This window comes from Cyclopterus lumpus, chromosome 15 (assembly GCF_009769545.1).
Source record: "Cyclopterus lumpus isolate fCycLum1 chromosome 15, fCycLum1.pri, whole genome shotgun sequence".
NCBI lineage: Eukaryota > Metazoa > Chordata > Actinopteri > Perciformes > Cyclopteridae > Cyclopterus > Cyclopterus lumpus.
This window is the reverse complement of record NC_046980.1, coordinates 16,061,002-16,079,839: the sequence shown is the minus strand read 5'-3', so window position 1 is coordinate 16,079,839 and position 18,838 is coordinate 16,061,002. Positions and strand designations below refer to the sequence as shown.

Here is an 18,838-nt window from a genome sequence, read left to right as displayed (position 1 = left end):
AATGTTCTACTCTGCAGTGCTCATTTAAAGCAAGCTGACTTTCACTATAATTGGCAAAAAGAATATATGTTGTTTTTGATTCCAAATTTAAATATAATTAAATTCATACCGTTTTCATCCTTTTTTTATAAGTTGAATCATCAATATATAGCAGGCATGAGAATTTTAAAAGGTTATACTACCCTGCACATTTTTTCATTTTCGTTTTGCAATTGTTTGTTGGTTCTTCCGGTTTAGTGCTAGTGGGGTTGTAAACAATGAAATATATTACGGAACATTCAGCTGCGGAGGTCAGATGGTTTTACAGTACCACATCCATCAGCAACTGGGAGAACAATGAAACATATGAAATCATATATGAGGACATTTTAAATGACTTTGTAGTGTCTCTTGGTGTAGATGACTCCGCTATGAAAAACTAAAATAGCATACTGATCTGACCTGTGTCTACCCCTTCTAGTAGTTACTGTAATTACAAAAACACTGTTGACATGTGCTTTTTGTTCGCCAACCGGCTGCCAGCTGCTCCTCACATCTACAAAACATCGGAAACATTGTGTTTTGGATGAACTAATCACATCTATCTAAATGGTTATTTTCTGGCCTGAAAAACCCTCCCATAAAACAGGAGGTTTGTAAAGGGTGATAAAGGTGGAGACGCTCAGCAAAGTACTCTCACAGACAAAAGTAAGAAAAACAAAATTAGGCAATGTGGTAGGTCAATACAAAGGTCAGAGCATATCTATGGCCTCCCCACTGCTCTCAACATGGAGCCGGCAGCTCACAGCTAACAGTACTAACGGTGCAAACAGAGCTGACAGAGTTAAAAGTGCTGACCTGAGACCAGCGCTCCTCGTAGGGGCTTCGTTACAACTCACAGAGAAGGAGAGCAACTTCATTGTCTGCTCAAGTAGGCATTACTCCAATATATCGTTACGTAGAAAATAGTTGGTTGCTGCTATATTAAGCGCTGAATGTCCAATAGAACCTTTAAACAAAAAAAGACTCAGTATAATGCCATTCTGTGTATCATGTTTTCTTCTTTGTTGTATGTATATATAGCAGTACATGTAGTACGGTGGTGTATTATCGCTAATCTAAATGAGAATAAACATAGTATTTTAAGTTTATGTGATTATAAGTGTCTGGTGGATGTGATTTTGGTTCAAATTCTGATAAAATGCTTAAGAATAGATTCTTCGTCTATGACTATACTGTACTGTAGGTGTGCATGCAGGAGATAAGGTGACTTTGAAAGTACAAGATGTTTTTGAGTCGAATTTACTTTGACAAAGAAAAAGTCACAGATCACCTTCTCTGTTGTATTTGATTCATTTCATACTGTTAAGAAGTATTGGCCATCAGTGTTTGTTTGGAAACAGACAGAATGTCAGTGCTCTACTCTAGTATTTCAGTTTTTTATTTAGCATCCTGGTCTGGCTGATATCTGTCAAAGACCATATGATATGTTTCTGACTTGTGGAATAAAGAAACTTGCCCAAGCCTTCTGCAGACTGTGGACATGCTGTAACAGAAAGTACACAAAGGGAATGACAGAGAGGGAATCAAGAGTCTACATGACGTGGATACTAAGAAGTTGGCTCAGAGTAATTTTTGTCCTTTCCTTTATCACATCAAACACAACATAGGAGGAATGTAATCAACATCAAAGGTGTGTGTGTGTGTGTGGGGGGGGGGGGGGTTGGTGTGTTTCAATACAGGTCATACATTTATGATTCATCCTGTTTCACAGTGGGCAGTCAGTTTTAGAATGGCGCTCCATAAAAGAGTAATGGAAATTCCTGGCAAGCTGCTGTCCGGTGGCCTTCCAGCACCCAGTGGTATGCACTATCTTGGCGTATTATCACATTTTTCACAATCTGTTTGTCAGCGAGCCCATGACTTCAAAGAGGACTTAAAGCTTTCTTTCATTTTTTGTCGTTGTTGAAAAAGTGAGTCTACATTTTATGAACAAAGCCCCCCCAAGACATCTAGCAAAATAAAATGTTACCATCCTGGATGCAGCTCCTAACATTTACTCCAAAGCTCAGATCATAAACTATTAATAGATATATGTCTGTATGAGCACCAGAAGGGCACCTCTTTGAATCAGATCCTTGGTGTTGGGCTTGGTCAGGAATGGGGCTAAAGCTGGTGAGCTCTCTTTATTCCCCCCATAACATTAATACCTTGCATGGAGGAGGATGGGAGGCGTATAGCCACCATTATTATGGCTGTTGTGTAAAATTGACATTATTCAGTCAAGCGATTATCTGCTGCCATGGTGTGTAATGCATCTCTGTGACTGTGACTGATGGTTGCACATCTAAGAGTCCGCTGGAAAAAAGGGTGAAAGTGGTGACCTCTTTCTCTGTAGTCTTTCAAAAGCTCTGGATCTGACTTATTTTAGACGCATTATAACAGTATGGAAAGTGTACATGGCCATTTGATAGCTTTATCTGTGTTTATAAACTGACAGTAGTCCTGCTGTTTACAGTATGAAGTATAACCAACAGAGTTGTTCATATATTATTTTTACGTCAAATTATTTGGCGAATGTCTGGGCTACTGAAAGCACGAGGACCATGATGCTCCCCAACTTAATCATCGTTGTGCATTTGGGGGAAATAAATCCTTCTCATACTATACCAAATACTTTTGATGATTTTGGCTCTGAAGGTGGAAAACAAAATGGTTACCAGATTTCTACTGAGCCAACAAATAAAAGTAAAATAATTAAAATATTCTGTAAGGTAATTCACATGTAATCATTTGTCATGACAAACTTTTAGTCAAAGAGCCAGCAAGCTTTTTCAGAGTTTTGTTTTGCTGTTTGTTCTGCTAATCAAACAGAAAGGAACGTCTCTTCTCTTCTAATCAAAGGTTGGTTGTCAGTACCAAAAATATGATGCCAATGTTGCAACAGTGTTTCAGAGTGTTAAATAATGCAGAAATTATTCACACGATTGGTAGTTTTAGGGTGTCTGGTTAGCATCAGGAGCGAATACAGAAAGCCAGGTCATCCGGAGTCATTATAAAGTTTTAAATCTCAGGACAGTAAGGGAAAGGAGGAATGGCTGGCACTGAGCCATTCCTCCTTTCCTAACCCCCTTTTCTCACAAACATTCTGCAGCAGTAAGTTTAGTCTTGAATGAATTGTATACAGTACATGGATTGATTTTTTAACATTGTTAAGAACCTGTCACCTCTGCACATGTAACATGAAATATAAAATACATAACATATGCAGTTGCTGTTGTTGTTAGTGTTGACGACTTAACACTCCCAAAGTTGTCATTGAAACAACTTACTGTGCCACAACTGCACAGCTAGAAAACATAAAGATCTAGGGAAAGAAAATGAAATGATTGGCTGATGGTAATATCCGGATTGTTGATATTCTTTTTCCGTTATCTGACTTTAAAAAAGAAAACGTATGTATTCATTTTTCTGACAGAAAATAAGTAATCTTGTTTCAATTTCACACAAAACATTTTCACAACATTTCTTTGAGGTTTCAATATCAAATGTACTTATTCAATGTCATTGTTGTTTTTTCAACATTTAATTATGTCTTTATGATCCTGATTAGTCAAGTAAAATACTTTATTTACCATTTCTTTGTGTAATTTTCAATTTGGGTGAAAGTATTCCCCATTGTTCATCTTTAATGTCGCAACTTAATGTCGTTGCACTGTATTTGATACTGCGCTGCTCAAACAATGCACCCATTGAATAATGCTGTTACTGATGTGTTGTGCTGTAATATTCTCTAAAAGTAGTCTCAGAGGGTCTATGGTTGGTCTTGTAAATGGAAGGTAATTAATCAGATTTCTGAATGGCTAAGATTGTGGCCTGCTGGTGCAGACTATCATCAGATCCAAACTTGTGCAGTTAGTTTCTCAGTCATGTAAGAGACTTTTTGCAATAACACTCTATGTTCTTCTATCTTATTTTCTTCCTGTGCAGATCACTCGGGTCATTTTCTGTGTCTTCCTCGAAAACGACTATGCCATCTACAAGAAGAAAATGTCTGACATTTTTCCAGGTATGTGTCTTAACTTCCAATTGACTGTACTACCACATCATTACTTGTCTTCCCTTACCATTTAGCCGTTTTGAGTTGAACTTCCATATGGATGGTTGAATGGTTTAGATGTTCTGTCTCTTTTAGAAGGTATTTGTGTAGTATGTGATGTCACCATGTACCTAATTGGCCATCTGTATAGACCCAGGCCGCTTTGCTACCTTGTTTATCCTAGAAAACATCTGCAGCAAGAGATATGTTGTTCCTGGAAGCAGTGGTATAAGGAGCTTGGGCTTGGGAGACACATTCTACTGCAGACAAAGTCAACGCACCCGCACGGCCATTTGGGAGATTAACAGTGAGGATTTATGGTGACAGTTGGTAAAACAAGCGTCAGAATCTCTATGGATTGCCTTAATAGGATTAGAATAGTTAGATTTCTTGTCAGCGAACCAGCAAACTGATATTTTACATAATTATTGATATTCTGATGAGACTTTAATGTCAGATTTGATTGACTGTAATAATAGTCCTCGGCAGTGAATGTCTCCTGCAAGAGCTAAAGAATTCAGGAATGCATAGCAACCACTGGTCGTCCTTGGTTACTGCTCCTCAATTATATGTTTGAAATAAACAATTATTCATTATCTTCTACTCCCACTCTCATGTATGTCTCTCCCTCAATTCCCTTCCCCCTTTTACGGCATCATCTTTTTTTTCGGGGGCCAGGAGCAGTCACCAGCTCTGATGGGGGCTCCATGGAGGATTGCGTTTAATAGCTGGGGAGCTGAAAGAGGTTGGCTGGCTTCACCAGCCTTGCATTACCTCCCATTTACCTCACTTTTCCCTCCCCACCTCCCCAACGGAATACCTGCTCTCAGGCCTTCATCTCGCTGCTCCCAGATGGAGAGTGTTTTGTTCTCCGCCGTCATCTTTCCCACTCCCGGCCTAGGGCTCTTTACCCTGAAAGATTACATTACGGGGAGAGACCTTAATTATAATGCCTGCCCCCATGCACCCAGCAGCCGTCTCATCACATTAGTGCTCTGAGATGAGAATCTGGAGCTGTTGTTCTCCAGTTATCGCTCTCGCCATTTACAAGTGCTGTCAGTGGATAAATGCCCTGTATCTCTCCACGACTGGGAACAGAGGGGACACAAAACAAGAGGCCCTGCCACAAAGGGAAATCAGAAAAGTTCTGAGGGCTAAGTTATTAGAATATAACTATTTAATAAATATTGTTAACCATCATGCAATGAGTTTCTAATGAGGGGGGCAGAGGTCAGTCTTTGAATTATATGTAGGGTTTTACCACAGGCACCACTTTCCCTCATCAAAGCGTCTCGCCTGTCATGTGCCCTTTGACCTCTTGAGTCAAAGCCACCTTTATAACTGCTGTATGTGTGGGCTAGAGAGGATATTAATTCCATTATATACCAAGTAGCTTAAATAAGAGACATTCCCACTCGGGGTCATTGTCTGGAGTGAGGCATTACACCCGCCTACACCTGCTCCAGTCTTTCACCTTGTGCTTGTTCAAAGCTTTTACTATCCTCTCCTTATGAAAACAACGTCTCTTGTAAGATGTTCAGAGAAGAATATGCAACGCTAACAGTTACTGCTGTGATTGTAGACTAGACACTCAAGTAAAGGAGTGAATGTTTTATCCAGCCAGGCTGCATCACGTCGATGAGTTTAACCAATTTTGCTTTAAAGAAAGAAATGCTGATTGGTATGATTGCACCATGTAGAGAAAGTATAACCAGGTAGTGTGAAAATACTTTCATTTAGCCTGCGCAGAGAGGCAGTAGAGAATAAGATGCTGTGAATTAGCTCTGCAGGTGTGCTTGTATGCTTTCTGAACATCCTATCATCCTCACTGCTAGAGACAGTCAATCACGTAGATCTTACGGCAACGCTGAATGATTCACACAGAGGCATGCACCATGCTCTCGCTTTTAATAACCCTCTGTCACGTCGACCCCTCCCATATTCTCTCTCCCTCACTCATTCTCACTTCCACCTCTCCTTGTTCCCATGCCACTACCCCATTACCTCATCCCTCCACTTTCTATCATTTCTCCTCATTATATCAAGGAGGAGCTTCTCCACAGCCGCTTCTATGAGCAAGTTATTGAGGCTGTCGTGAATAGTGGCCTTGATGTTTCTGTAATTTGCATTTGTGGTTGAGTTAAACTCAGGATCTTCCCTGTGACATCAGTTTCAAGCATGTCTCGAGCTGAACGTTGGCGCAATAGATGTTTTTATTGAAGTCTTACTACTCTCATTTTTTATTGTATGGCTGCTTTCCTCATATTCAAGCAATCTGTCAAGTGACAATGACTGGAGCAGGCATGTGTAAACAGGACATTTGCATACAGGAAATTGCTTTATTACAATGTGCATTCTCACAAGCTGTCACTATGAGAGAGCCAACATGTGGTTAGATCTCTGCAGAAGGAGGAAACTGAAAAATGGCCTGTGCTGACAAGAATGCTCATCCACACCTGCATACAAGGACATCAGCCACGACACACAAACACATACATATAGTAGATATTTGAACACTGTCATCTCAGTGAAACATTAAACAAATGTCTCCAGATTGTCTGCAGTGGTTTGTGCCCAGCGTTCAAACAGACTCACCAGAGGAGCTGCAGTTTGATGCGTAATGATGGACTTCTCATTGAGAGAAAACTGTCTTCTTAATGAAGCCAGCTCAAGTAGTGCTTCAGTTGTTTAGAGTTCTACATGGAAGCCTCTTAAACACAAATACTGAAATATGCAAATACACACAGCAAATATATGTTAACTTTTTGCCTCTGTGCTGCCATTCGTCATCCATTACCCAACTCGCCTACTGAGCTCATAACCACTGATATAATGACCGATTCATTACTTTGAAAAGCCATAAACTTTAAACCTCTCAAAGGTGCTATGACAGTCTCGCTATCTGGTAAAGAGGACCATCAGTGTTTGCATCATTTTAATTAAGACATGCACCTTGGAACTGCAGCCACAAGATTTCAAGGAATTACCACAGTTGTGTTTTTAGAAAAAAATATAACCATTAATCGACGGAGCTTAATCAATGCAATTAATCATACGACATGATTCTATTAAGTATTCAGATTGGTTCATAGATTGGGATTTACCACATGCTTGCCTTGGCACGTATTATTTGCGAGCATGGAAGCAGTCAGGCAGCTGTGGTTGTAGAGAGTAAAAAGCATGTTGAAATTGATTCTGGGTACAATCCCTCACTAATATGATCCGGGTGGCTGCCCACAAGCTGGGCTCCATCTCTTCTTCTCCTCAATCAGACACAGTGCTGACAATATTAACACAGCCCACAGATCAGGAGGGGCTGCTGCATTCTCCACAAATGTTTTACTGACTCTCCAATTGACATTTGTTTACATGGCTGTTAATACGCTCCATACTCCCAACCCCACTCCCAGACACAAACCCCCAAATGTCCCTAATCGGGGCAGGGAAAAAAAACTTGGTGCGTTAGCGATGTGATTGTCAAAAAGCACAGGGGCTCAGAGTCTCCCAGTTAGCTTTGGCAGATATGAGGATTCACTTTTCCTCCTCATAATGTTCACTTTTGTGCATAAATTATAGACATGTAGAAAACACTAAAAGTACAAATACATATCCGACAAGCTTCTTATCAACACGGAGAGTATTCACCAGACGCAGTTACTTTTTGATGTTCAGGGGTTTAGAACTTGCTTGGCTGTAGTTTACAACTTGCAATAACTAACAATGGGACTGAAAAATGTAACTTTTTGGAATAGCTCTTTCTCTTTTTGAGGATCAAGACCACAACTGCACGTTAAAGTTTGGCTTAGCTTAGTTTGATGTGCTGGACTATTTCTTGGTCGGGTGCAGTGACTTCCTGAAATGTTGTCATAACCCTGAAGTTGCCAGGCAACCAGAGGAGAAGCTGGGTCATATAACGTGTAAATTGGTGAGCTTTTGAGCCAATAATGCTCTAGTTTAATATTTGACACACATAAAATGAAAGTGACATTGATCCTCTCATCTAACCCTCGGAACAAAAGCAAATGAGCATATTTCCCAAAACGTCAAACTATTGAACAGATTTGTGTGAATCTAACCATGCTATACAACCGTGTTGTATATAGCCCTCGATAGAAATAACGGTGTTATATATTATTATTCGAGGAGTCACATGCATTTCTTGTGTTGACAGCAGTGTTGAGCAGTGGTAATAATGTTACAGCATGTGGCAGTAGCTGCGACACTCTTGTGTTTCCATCCTTGCACTATTGTTATACTGTATCAGCGGGCCGTCCTTTGTTTCCCCAAGCAGCGTTAGATTAATGCACTGTACCCTTTTATTCAGTGTTATACAAAAGAAAAGTCTGTCGCTGGATCCACTGGGAGCTCTGATGGTTACACTTCCACAGAACAGATGACAACAGCCTTTCATCACAGCTAATGCTTGCTTTTGCTTGTTAACCATAGCGTAATCAATGCTCAGACTCATGCACACACACACACACACACACACAGTCATAAATGTGCCCTCACACATGCTCCATTCATATGAACTGTGCATATTAAGATGCAAACACATGCATACTATATATATGATGGCTTGACTCAAAGAATGTTGAGGCATGCTGAGATCTGAGTGTGTATGAGTGTGTGGTTGTAGGATGGGAGTCGGGCTCCGTGAGCAGGCATCCACAGCTCCTCTCTCTCTCTCTCGCCGTCTCTCACTCTGCAGTTGCTCCTGAAGCCGCATCCTTCTCATCTCCCACTGTGCAACTCAACTCATCCCCCCAGAAACACCTTTAGTTCAGTCAGTCTGTCTCGTATAATAAACGCATAGAGAAAAGAAGAGAAAACAAATGCTTTTAAAAAAGAAATTTAGAGATGCAGATGTCCACCTCAGCCTGCAGTCACTTGTAATTGGAGGGAAATGGGAGTTTTGTGTATTCTTTACACTGAGCCTACCAGTTTAGGTTTAATTGAAAAAGAATGTCGCATGAATGTGACCCCTTTCCCCTAAACACACACCCACATACACAGTCATTTGGTGTAATAACTCACTGGATCTAAGGCCGTCTGGTGGCAAAATTGAGGGAGGATGAAGGTTTTTTTTGGACCATGGCAGCTGATCACTCACAATATACTTAGGTTTTTGTTTCATTGGTTGCCTGGTTTAAGCAGACAGAGCACACAGCAAAATACTGTGCTCTAATATTATGATCAGGGAGACGAGTTGTGCTGTATCTTACATTATAAAATAGCATGATTTGACATGCTGTCTTCTTCCCCCTCTGCCAGACAATGACATGGAGGTTACAGAGGAGCAGCTGAAGGGAGGTGAGTGACAGAATATTTCATGGTTGCCTTTTCACCCAAACACGTCCTTTAAAGCACAAAGAGGCTGAGTGAGTGGCGTAGCTTCAACTGGTGACAGTGATTTGCTAGGTTTTATGCTGCGGATGAAATTGAATGTTTATTCATTTGGTGACAAGTTGAATCCCGGGCCTGACACATCGCAGTTAAAAATACTTCATGTCAGGTGCATTACATTACTAGAGCTTATATCCAGAGCTAATTCCCAACACCATTCTGTTCATCCGGCTTACGGGCACAATGCCTTCAGACCACCTTAAGCGAGTGACAAAAAAACAGCAGAGCAACATCCCTCCGCAGCATGCGCCAGGCGATAGCACAAACACAACTGTCAGCGCATAATGCTTTTATCACCGCCCCATCTTGGCACACGGCCTGAAACTCCCAGATACTGCTTATCGGGAAAAACTATTGACATTTGTCCGTGCAATTATATCCTGAATAAGAGATGGATCAAACAGAAGGCTGTGTGGAAGTGTGTACATTCTTTAAATAGCAGGAACAATAGATCCAGTTAATTTGTAGAAACAGTTACTTGTTTTACTCATTGGTAGGCAAAATCATTTACATTTTATGAAATGTTTGATTAAATATACTGCCTCTAGCAGTTTTCTCCATGGTACAGTAGGTCTGAAAAAGCACCTGAATGAAAGTTTTCTTTATGAGTGTGAGGGGATTCAGAGCAGGGGCAGTGTCACTCGACGACCTCATAGTCCACGTGGAACCAACTAAGCAGAGCCATGTTAGTTTTACTGTCTGTCAAAGGAAGTGTTCCGATACTGTAGATGTAGAACCCAGGGTGCCATAAAAAATGTTTTTTCTCCGGAAGTTACCCCCATGATTTGCCAATTACACGCATCTGTGTTTTCAATGAGGTTCCATTTTGGGTGAACATAAAAGGGCTGTTTTATAAGTGCACTGTAAAATGTGATATTCCAGAGTAAAACAATGTGCACGTAATGGCTAAATCATAAAGACTTGGCTGAGGAGATGTGCATTTGAGTTTGTCGTTTTGTTGGTGCCTGAAAGACTACGCTGCTTTCTGTCGGTTTCTTTTTACACCGCATCCTCTATAATAACATAGCACCACACCATATCAAGCCAACTGAAATAACCCCTGATAATTCCTAGCTCTGTTGTATCATCATGCCAGCTCTGCCCTGGTCCAGTTTAGACTTGTTTGATGGGCTTCTGCGCCGGTGCCAAGGACTGGGCTTTTATTGTGCTCCATCAGCCAGAGCTTGAATCGGTGCAGGCTGGAGCCTATTCAAAGGTTCAAATGACTGCCATTCTCACAGGGAATGGTGCTTTTGTCTCACACTGCGATCTGGAGTTAGTCTCAAAGCCTCACATTCCTTCTTCCCTTCAGTCTCACAGGAGTAGTCTTTTTTTGTCTGGCAGGTATAAAACAAAACAGTGTAAAAAGGCTGTGAGTTCTCCCACAGGGTCTTGTAGCGTGGTCAGCCGAAGCAGGATGGCCAAGTTAGAATAATTTAGTGCTCCGATGAGTTTGGCTTGCCCAAAGTCTTTAACTCACACCATCTCTCATCTAACGGCCCAATTGACAAGAAGTCACGCCCTTCGCATCCTGATGGTGTTGGGGGATAACGACATGTCACTCCCCTATCTGTAAATCACCAATTATTCTTGTATGTTTATAGATGACACACCTCCACCTACGAAATCCACAACCGAGGAAGAAAGTGAAGACAGTAACAGACGTAAGCTTATCGTGTGTTTGTGTGTGTGTGTGTGCGTGCGTGTGCGTGTGCGTGCGTGTGCGTGCGTGCGGTTGCATTTGATTGCAATTGTGTTGTTTTGTATTCTATTTTGATATTTTGAATAATTAGGACATGCAAAGTGTCATGACTGGAGAAGGAAACATTAATATGATAATCATTTGTTTTGTGTGTATGAAGTAATGGAGTGTGTTCCTCGTCGGTTATCTCACGCTCTTTGGTGCCAAGTTCCTCTTTGGGGAAATGAATACAAGATGAAGCTTGGTATTTTTTTAAAGAATGTTTTCTTAGAGGCAAACTTATTTAAGAAGCCATTATCTGGCTATTCTGCCGTTTCAGCTGTTTCAGCCCCTTTGGATGTGTAATATTGAAACAGTTATAGGCTTTTCCGATACGATGGACCAAAGATAATTAGATTCTTACACTGGAGGGTGTTAGTAGGCAATTAAAATCGTACACCATCCATTTGTCTTCAAGCCTTAAGGTTACAGGGAATTTTTAAAGATAGCAGTCATGGTTGTTTTCTTTGGGGAAACGGGTTCTCGGCTGATTGTGAGGGGCTGGACTATATAGCGCAGACACTTGAAGGGCGTCAATACATTCTGTGTTGTTAAACAATTCAGAATAAGTCATTTCTCCCTGCCTATTCAGCATACCTTTCCATAATCCACAGCAGTAATTTAATATGATTCACAAATTCAATCAACAGCATTAGGAGGGCATAAGTATTTTGTAATAATCTTTATAAATCCTAATTTATCAGGCCCGGCAGCTTAATAGTAACTAATCCATTCACAAAAGGCCTTGGCACAGCTTTCTAGCATGGGAACACTCAGTCCTTGACACAACCTCTCACAGGGAAGGAATGAAGGAGTCTGTACTGCCTGCACTACAAAGGTTAGGTCTGGTTCGATGCAGCACATAGCAAGGATTAATCATAAAAAACACTCAGATGTGAAGATAGCACAGAGCAGAGGAAATGTGAGCTGCAAAAACCGAGTGTCAGCGATGTGAGACAGACATTATAAGATGCTTGAGAGTCTTCTGTTCTCCTGTGTTTAAAGAAAAATACACTGTATTTCACCACCTTGTCTATAGAGCCAGCAAAGCAGGTCACCTATTTGGTATCATCAATATGTGGAGCACTTTTTAGAATAAATTACACTGCAGCTCACAGTTGGTGGAGTGTGTCTGTCAACATGGCTCAGTGCGATCCATCACATCCATCACACTCCTCGGGGGTTTCAGTCTTCTCAGTCCACGGGTCAGACATGAGGGTTTTTTAGCCACGGCACTGATGAAGAGAAAGCATTACAGCTTTCTGTTGTTCCATGATATATACACTGGTTAGTGGACCGAAGGTAATTATAAGGCTGCTTTGTCCCACACACGTCTGCAACTTTGCACGAGCAAAATGCTTCTTCAGCCTCAGTGGACTGAAGGAAGAAAACTGTAAAAAGCACACAAACAACACAAACAAACAACTGTAAAATCATATTATGAACATCAGACAAAATCAAAACACGTCTCACATAATTTTTTATATTACTGTGTATTATGTGTCTTTTTTTCTATTTAGTTGTTGCTATTCTATTCTCTAAGTGTTGATTTACTATTCATTGCTTTCATCACATTGTTTTTTGTGATCTTTTCTAAGCACTTATGTCTCATAAATCTCTAATGAACGTCCTACTTTCATGAGCCATTTCAAATTTAAAGAGCTCTATAAATTACGTTCTAATTATATTTACTTTAGGACCAACACAACAGGGGAGTTCTTCATATTTAAGAAACAGTAGTACAACTCTTTTTTTCAAAAGCAGCCAACACGCGATCACTCATCATCTTCAAATAACCCCTGAGGTGTATTTGCAAAAAAGGATCACAGATTAACTGTGTGTGTATGTGAAGAGCTATGTTGTGATGTAACCCACATGAAACATAGGCACAGCATGCTGATGCTGATAGCTATAGAAAGAAAAAAAGACAGAGTGGGGCAGGGTGGGTGAGACACAGAGGTGGGCGCTGGAACAGAGGTCCAGGGCGGAGTATTACCACTTTAAAGCGCACCTGAGTTGGCCAGCAGCCCCACAGTGTCTATTATTTGATATCACATTGGTATTAGTGAGATTAGTGGATGTCACAGGGCACAGTAAAATGTGAACATTGAGCCAGAAATCAATGCCTGGCATGGTCTGTTTGCCTGGCATGAGTGAGCCTTCTGGGAAAAACCAGAGGAAGAGAGGGGGAGATGGTACCGAACATGGATGGACATGCAGATTAATAACACTGTGTGGACAGACAGTGAGCCTCTCTATGGGATACCATCTCTTACACCTTGGCACCCCATGGAGCATCGCTCATAAATACACTTGCACTTTGCTCACACACACAGACTCACACGCATTTTATGTGCAAGAGGTCTTTGAATAAGAGCTGTTAGAAAATAACACTTTTTTCCTTTATACAAACTTCAAGTTTCTTTAAAAAAAAAAGTTGTCCTTTACACCAGTTGGCTTGATGGGAGAAGAGATAGAGCATAGCTCATGTGTAAATGTGTTCACTTTTTAATCATTTCTGAAAGGGAGATACAGCACTACGTTTACTTCCTTGGAAGTGTCGTCTGTAGTTGATATTTCGGTCATGCAAGTAGGACACACAGGAAAGGTTGCATATCAGCATCTAAATAGTTTATGCTCTTATGATACTGTACTCCTGAATCGGATGTTGACATGGATAAATCATTTAAGTGTGTGTGACACTGACATTTTATTCAAGAAAGCACTACAGCGTAGTACAGGCGAGTGCATAAAATGGCCTTTTAGTTGCTTTATATCGGAAAGTGGAATTCATGGGAGGATTGACATTGAAATGTGTGGACTTTGGCTGGAGCCCTTTGGCGTGATGTTAGACCCGGACTCACAGTAAAGACGCTCAGTGAGTATTTGGGAGAAAAGCTGTGGCAATGCTGCCACCTGCTGTTAGGAGCACATGAATGAGTGGCCTGGTCCAGGTGCTGGTTGGTTTTTTACTTTGTGAGACAGACAGTGTTCTAATTGAACTTATCTGGCAGCCATTATAAATCATATCTGCCCTACATAGACTCTTGTTGTTGTCTCGGGTTGTGTGTTTATCCACAATCTGTTCCTTAGCTTCCTTTATCACAAATTGAATACTGTTCCATTCAATATGCCAAATACAAATGAACGAATAACAGGGAGGAAATTACATTCAGGCTTTTGTCATATCTGATATATTGTTGCTTGGAATCACTTTAGACGGATACAACAGCCATGAATGATTTTTAAACACAGAAGAAAGGTTTAGGGTGACCTCATGGCCAGAGAGGCATTCGTCTTAACCTGCTTTTCCCAGTGAAGTTTTCTTTTCAGACCCCTGTCTTTGGCTCCATCTAAAAATTCCAGTCATGATTAATAGAAAGGATTGCCATCTACTGTGTGTCACCAGCATTCTGTGTGATGGACAGAGGCACTTGAGTAAAACATGCAGCACTGGTAGAACTGGCCTTTTCCCCATTTAATAGAGGCTGGCATTTTTATTGTTCTGAGTGCAGGGCAAAATTGCATAGATATGGAAAAATGGTTTCTCTCTTCAGCTTGTTAAAAAAGCAATTATAGAAGCTGCACAATAGCCATTGTAGAGCATGTTCCCTTATTGGTGTCATGGCTTTCATTTACTCAATTTGTCCCAAATGTCATTGGTTTATGTGTGTGTGTGTGTCTGTGTGTGTATCATAATGTGTGAGAGTAAGAAAAGGGGTGAGGAGGGTATTGGCTAACAGATATAATGTAGGGATTAGGTTTTTTTCTGTCAGTACTGAAATCTGCCTTGTGTGCATATATTGGACATATTTTGCCATGAACAGTAGGTAGATGGACAACTTGAGGTTGATTAGCGGGTATGATGTCTGTATGCAGCCTAAAGTATGTGTCATTCTCCAGTGACGTGTAGAAAGCAGAAACCTCCATATCCAACACGTTTGTTCATGGACCTATGAAACAGGATACTTTTTAGTATCTTGCTTCATAGTGTCATAGTGATACTATTCACTATTATTTTGTATTATAATGATACTATCTTTGAGCCATAATGGCTTAAATTAAAATGTGTAATTTTTCTTAAAAAGCTGTCTATGTCAAAGACTAGCAAAGCTAACAAATGAACTATTTAGATTAAGGAGTTGTTATTAGGAATTGCAGCAGTGGGTTTCCTTTCCAATAACCTAGTGCATGGACAGAAAACCCAATTAAACTCCTCTATGTTAAAACACTATGTCAAAGTGAGCCTATATAATCAGGAGCTAGACAGGAGGTAACTGTTATAAAATGTGATACCAGCTCTCACAAGATGAATCCTTTGCCTAAAGGAGAACAGTTTGTGATCATTAGTATGACTGGTATAGCTTTGTTTCCTCAATGTGAACAACTGGCATTATTCCATTGCTTGTGCTTGGCTGATGATTCCTTTCCCTCTCTTTTCAGGTAAAGAGGAAATAGGTGATGAAGATAAGGGTGACGATGGTAATGCAGCTCTACGGACCATTAACACATGTTCTGAGCCCCTCTGCTCTACCAGTGCTTCTTGATGTCATTTGTCATCAAAAATTAAATTTTCTATTCGCTCCAATTCAGTCCTTCCTTCCCTTGTGCCACCACTCCAACTTCTCTTATCACAGACACTTGGAACAAAGAAATCCCTCAATTATGCATGGTTTTAGAAGTGACATTCTTTTTTGCACTTAATTTATGTATGTCTTTGTGGTTCTGTTGCTCTCATACTGCAGTACAAAGACAATGCTACACAAAGAGATTGAATGAAAAGGCTGTTTGAGGTGATTTTGAAAGCCAAGTCAATTCAACTCCAGGCACTGAACTCAAATGCTTTCTGTTCCAGCTGCTGTTGGAAATGAAGACGTGGATATGGCCAGTCAAAATCCAGGTATAGTACAGTCACAAGCCAAGGCTCCGGCATGGACAGGGGCGGGATTATGTGTTATTGTCAGTGTGCAGATTAACACTGTACTATACACATCTCTCGCTGAGGGGGCTGATTGAACTCTGGTCTTTGGGAGGAGATGGGAATTGTACGAGCTGACCGAGGACCAGCCCATGGTTTTCACTTCAGCTCAGGGTTTAATTAAATGTGTGTGTGTGTGTGTGTGTGTGTGTGTGTGTGTGTGTGTGTGTGTGTTTGTGAGCAAACATGTGTTACACAGAGGTCACTATTAACTTTGTGCTAGAACCATTTCTCTTTCTCCGTATATCCTCTTTGATGCTGGTACATAATTAAGATTCCCCATTTGCATATTGGCAGTGAGCAGCGGCTCGCCTCTCTTCTGTTGTTTTATTCAAATCCCATCCCATTGACAAAGATTTGGCAGATAGCATCTCTCTAAACATGAATTTTGTAGATATTCTGTGAGCAGTTAGAAGGAGCAAAGATATGCAGTTTTAAACAACACCTGCAAACTAATACAGTCAAAAATACAGCAGTGGCATCATTCTTGTGCGTGCGTGCGTGCGTGCGTGTATTGCAGGTAGAAACCAAAGACCACAGATCGATATGTTATTCAATAATGTGGTCTTGGTTACTTTGTACAATATATCCTTTGTACACAGACCTTTATTACCACATATAGTTAGCTTAAGTACTCAGTTTCTTCACATTTTGTTTTGTATTATTCCTTTACATGTAGATTTTATTCTTTATCTATTAATACTTGACATTTGTTATTCATTATACAGGTAATCTCATTGATACACAGGGTCTCATACTCAAGAGAGACCTGGTTATGACACAGCAGCAGTAGAACACAAAGTGGAGACAAAAAAAGAACACAGGTCATAAGTTATATGAGCTATAAGTGATATGTGTGCCAAAGAGAAACATAAATCTACATTTAAACTTGCGTATACAGCCCAAAGCAAGCTCTTTCTCTTCAGAAAATATTTGTTTTCCTTTCAAAGCTGTGCTCTTCAAACTGGAATAGAGTAACCTCTGGGTGTGTTTCTGAGAGATTTCCATCAGCAGTCATGACGTATGGGCTTGTTTTCTGCCATGTGTTACAGGATTTATTGTGAAGGCTTTAATTCCCTTAAAATTAATCCTTCAAAATGTACTTCTTTTTACATTTAAAAATGTGTGCCTCTCCAGATGTAAATTCAGGAAACGAGGGGCCAAGTCAAGAAAAGGATAAAGATGAAAATGAACACCAAGACAAAGATGAAGATATAGGCGTTGACAACGAGGAAGAGAAAGATGAAGACAAAGGCATCGACAACGAGAAAGAGAAAGATGAAGACAAAGGTACAGTATATAGTTATGGCTGCATTTAAATCAAAACCTTTTGTGGTCACAAATATTCATACCAATTTGAAAAAGATTCAGGTGATGGTCTGATTTCATGATAGCAATTGTTGTTATCACTGCATGCAGCAAAATGTCCAGGGGGCACTAAGGCAGACATATATGAATAAGTCAGTTCAATGCATGAAACCGTGATGGCCTGAGTAATGACACAGCCAAATGCAAACATAGATGTTTACTTTTTTGGTTTACCAGCAGTCTAAAATTACACCATTGGTAGATGGGACGCTACAAATGCACAATAAGGGTGTTTTGTTTTTTATTTCTCGCTGTGCAGTGAATGTATGCGAATTCATCTCTCAGGCAGAGAATTAGCCGAACCAAGTAGGAAATGGCTCAAATTGTGTGCAGTTTTGCACATTGGACTTACAATATTCTATCAGTGGAGCCTTATACTGTAGTGCTCACACTAAACATGGTAACAAATACGCACGTAAACAAAGCAGAAATCTGATCTTTGCTTCCTTTTTACAGCAAAGGAAGAGCAGCCTGCCGCGAATGCTGAAGATCACGACACGGCAAAGTCCACTGTGGAGATGGAAGGTAAGATTTGATTTAATAGGATTTGATTTGACCTGATGGAGAGTCTGACTGACTGACTTTCTATCAATGTGATATTACAGTCCAATCTGTTTGTATTTGTATACTTGTGTATTGAATTAGCATGGCCTGCGTTGTTTTTGTTTTGTGCTGTTTGTCAAACTAGTTTTCCCCTGGAATCAATGTCAGCTGGTCTAAGATCTACTTCACCCATATAACATCACAGCAGATATAAAAATGATTTATAAATAAGACGAGCATAGCTGTATGGATTCAGCATTCTTCTCTCATGGGCTTAATCGAGGCAGCCAATGTTAAATATGGTTCATATGTCTTCGTTAACAAATTATTAGGAAAGAGTTTTTGTGTATCCAACGCCTAAAACAACGTATTCCTCCGTGCTATAGACCTCCATTGTTAAATATAAAAAAAACTAAATGAGCCAAACCATTGCACTGGGGACTTGCTCCTCATGTACATTAGCGCTATAGTTTATTTGGAGTAAATTAGACATACACAATTACCATAACCCAAATTGTAATTTACACTTATTATATGCAGTGTCTTTTGAAAATATACTTGCATCTTCACAGGAATTTAGGTTTAGGCAACAAAACCACTTAGTTAAAGAGCGTGGTTGACGATAACTTGACTGACTAATGACTCATATGTCACGCAATTCACGAGACTAGCGACTGACGTGACACATGCCAAAGTTTAATTTAGTTTTGCACACGACAAGAAC

At 40.3% G+C, this 18,838-nt stretch overlaps 1 protein-coding gene across 4 annotated transcripts in view; it reads left to right on the top strand.

Annotated features, from left to right (window-relative positions):
* The window catches only part of macrod2 (mono-ADP ribosylhydrolase 2), a 368,778-nt gene that overhangs the window by 334,938 nt on the left and 15,002 nt on the right, over nucleotides 1–18,838 (top strand). For 2 of the 4 annotated variants that reach the window (XM_034551877.1, XM_034551874.1), the window contains exons 9-15: nucleotides 3,970–4,048; nucleotides 9,353–9,391; nucleotides 11,089–11,148; nucleotides 15,669–15,707; nucleotides 16,081–16,125; nucleotides 17,341–17,493; nucleotides 18,028–18,096. In XM_034551877.1, the coding sequence (XP_034407768.1) occupies nucleotides 3,970–4,048; nucleotides 9,353–9,391; nucleotides 11,089–11,148; nucleotides 15,669–15,707; nucleotides 16,081–16,125; nucleotides 17,341–17,493; nucleotides 18,028–18,096 (484 nt within the window). The remainder of the gene's footprint in view (nucleotides 1–3,969; nucleotides 4,049–9,352; nucleotides 9,392–11,088; nucleotides 11,149–15,668; nucleotides 15,708–16,080; nucleotides 16,126–17,340; nucleotides 17,494–18,027; nucleotides 18,097–18,838) is intronic. The other 2 variants (XM_034551875.1, XM_034551876.1) reach the window with 2 other exon arrangements.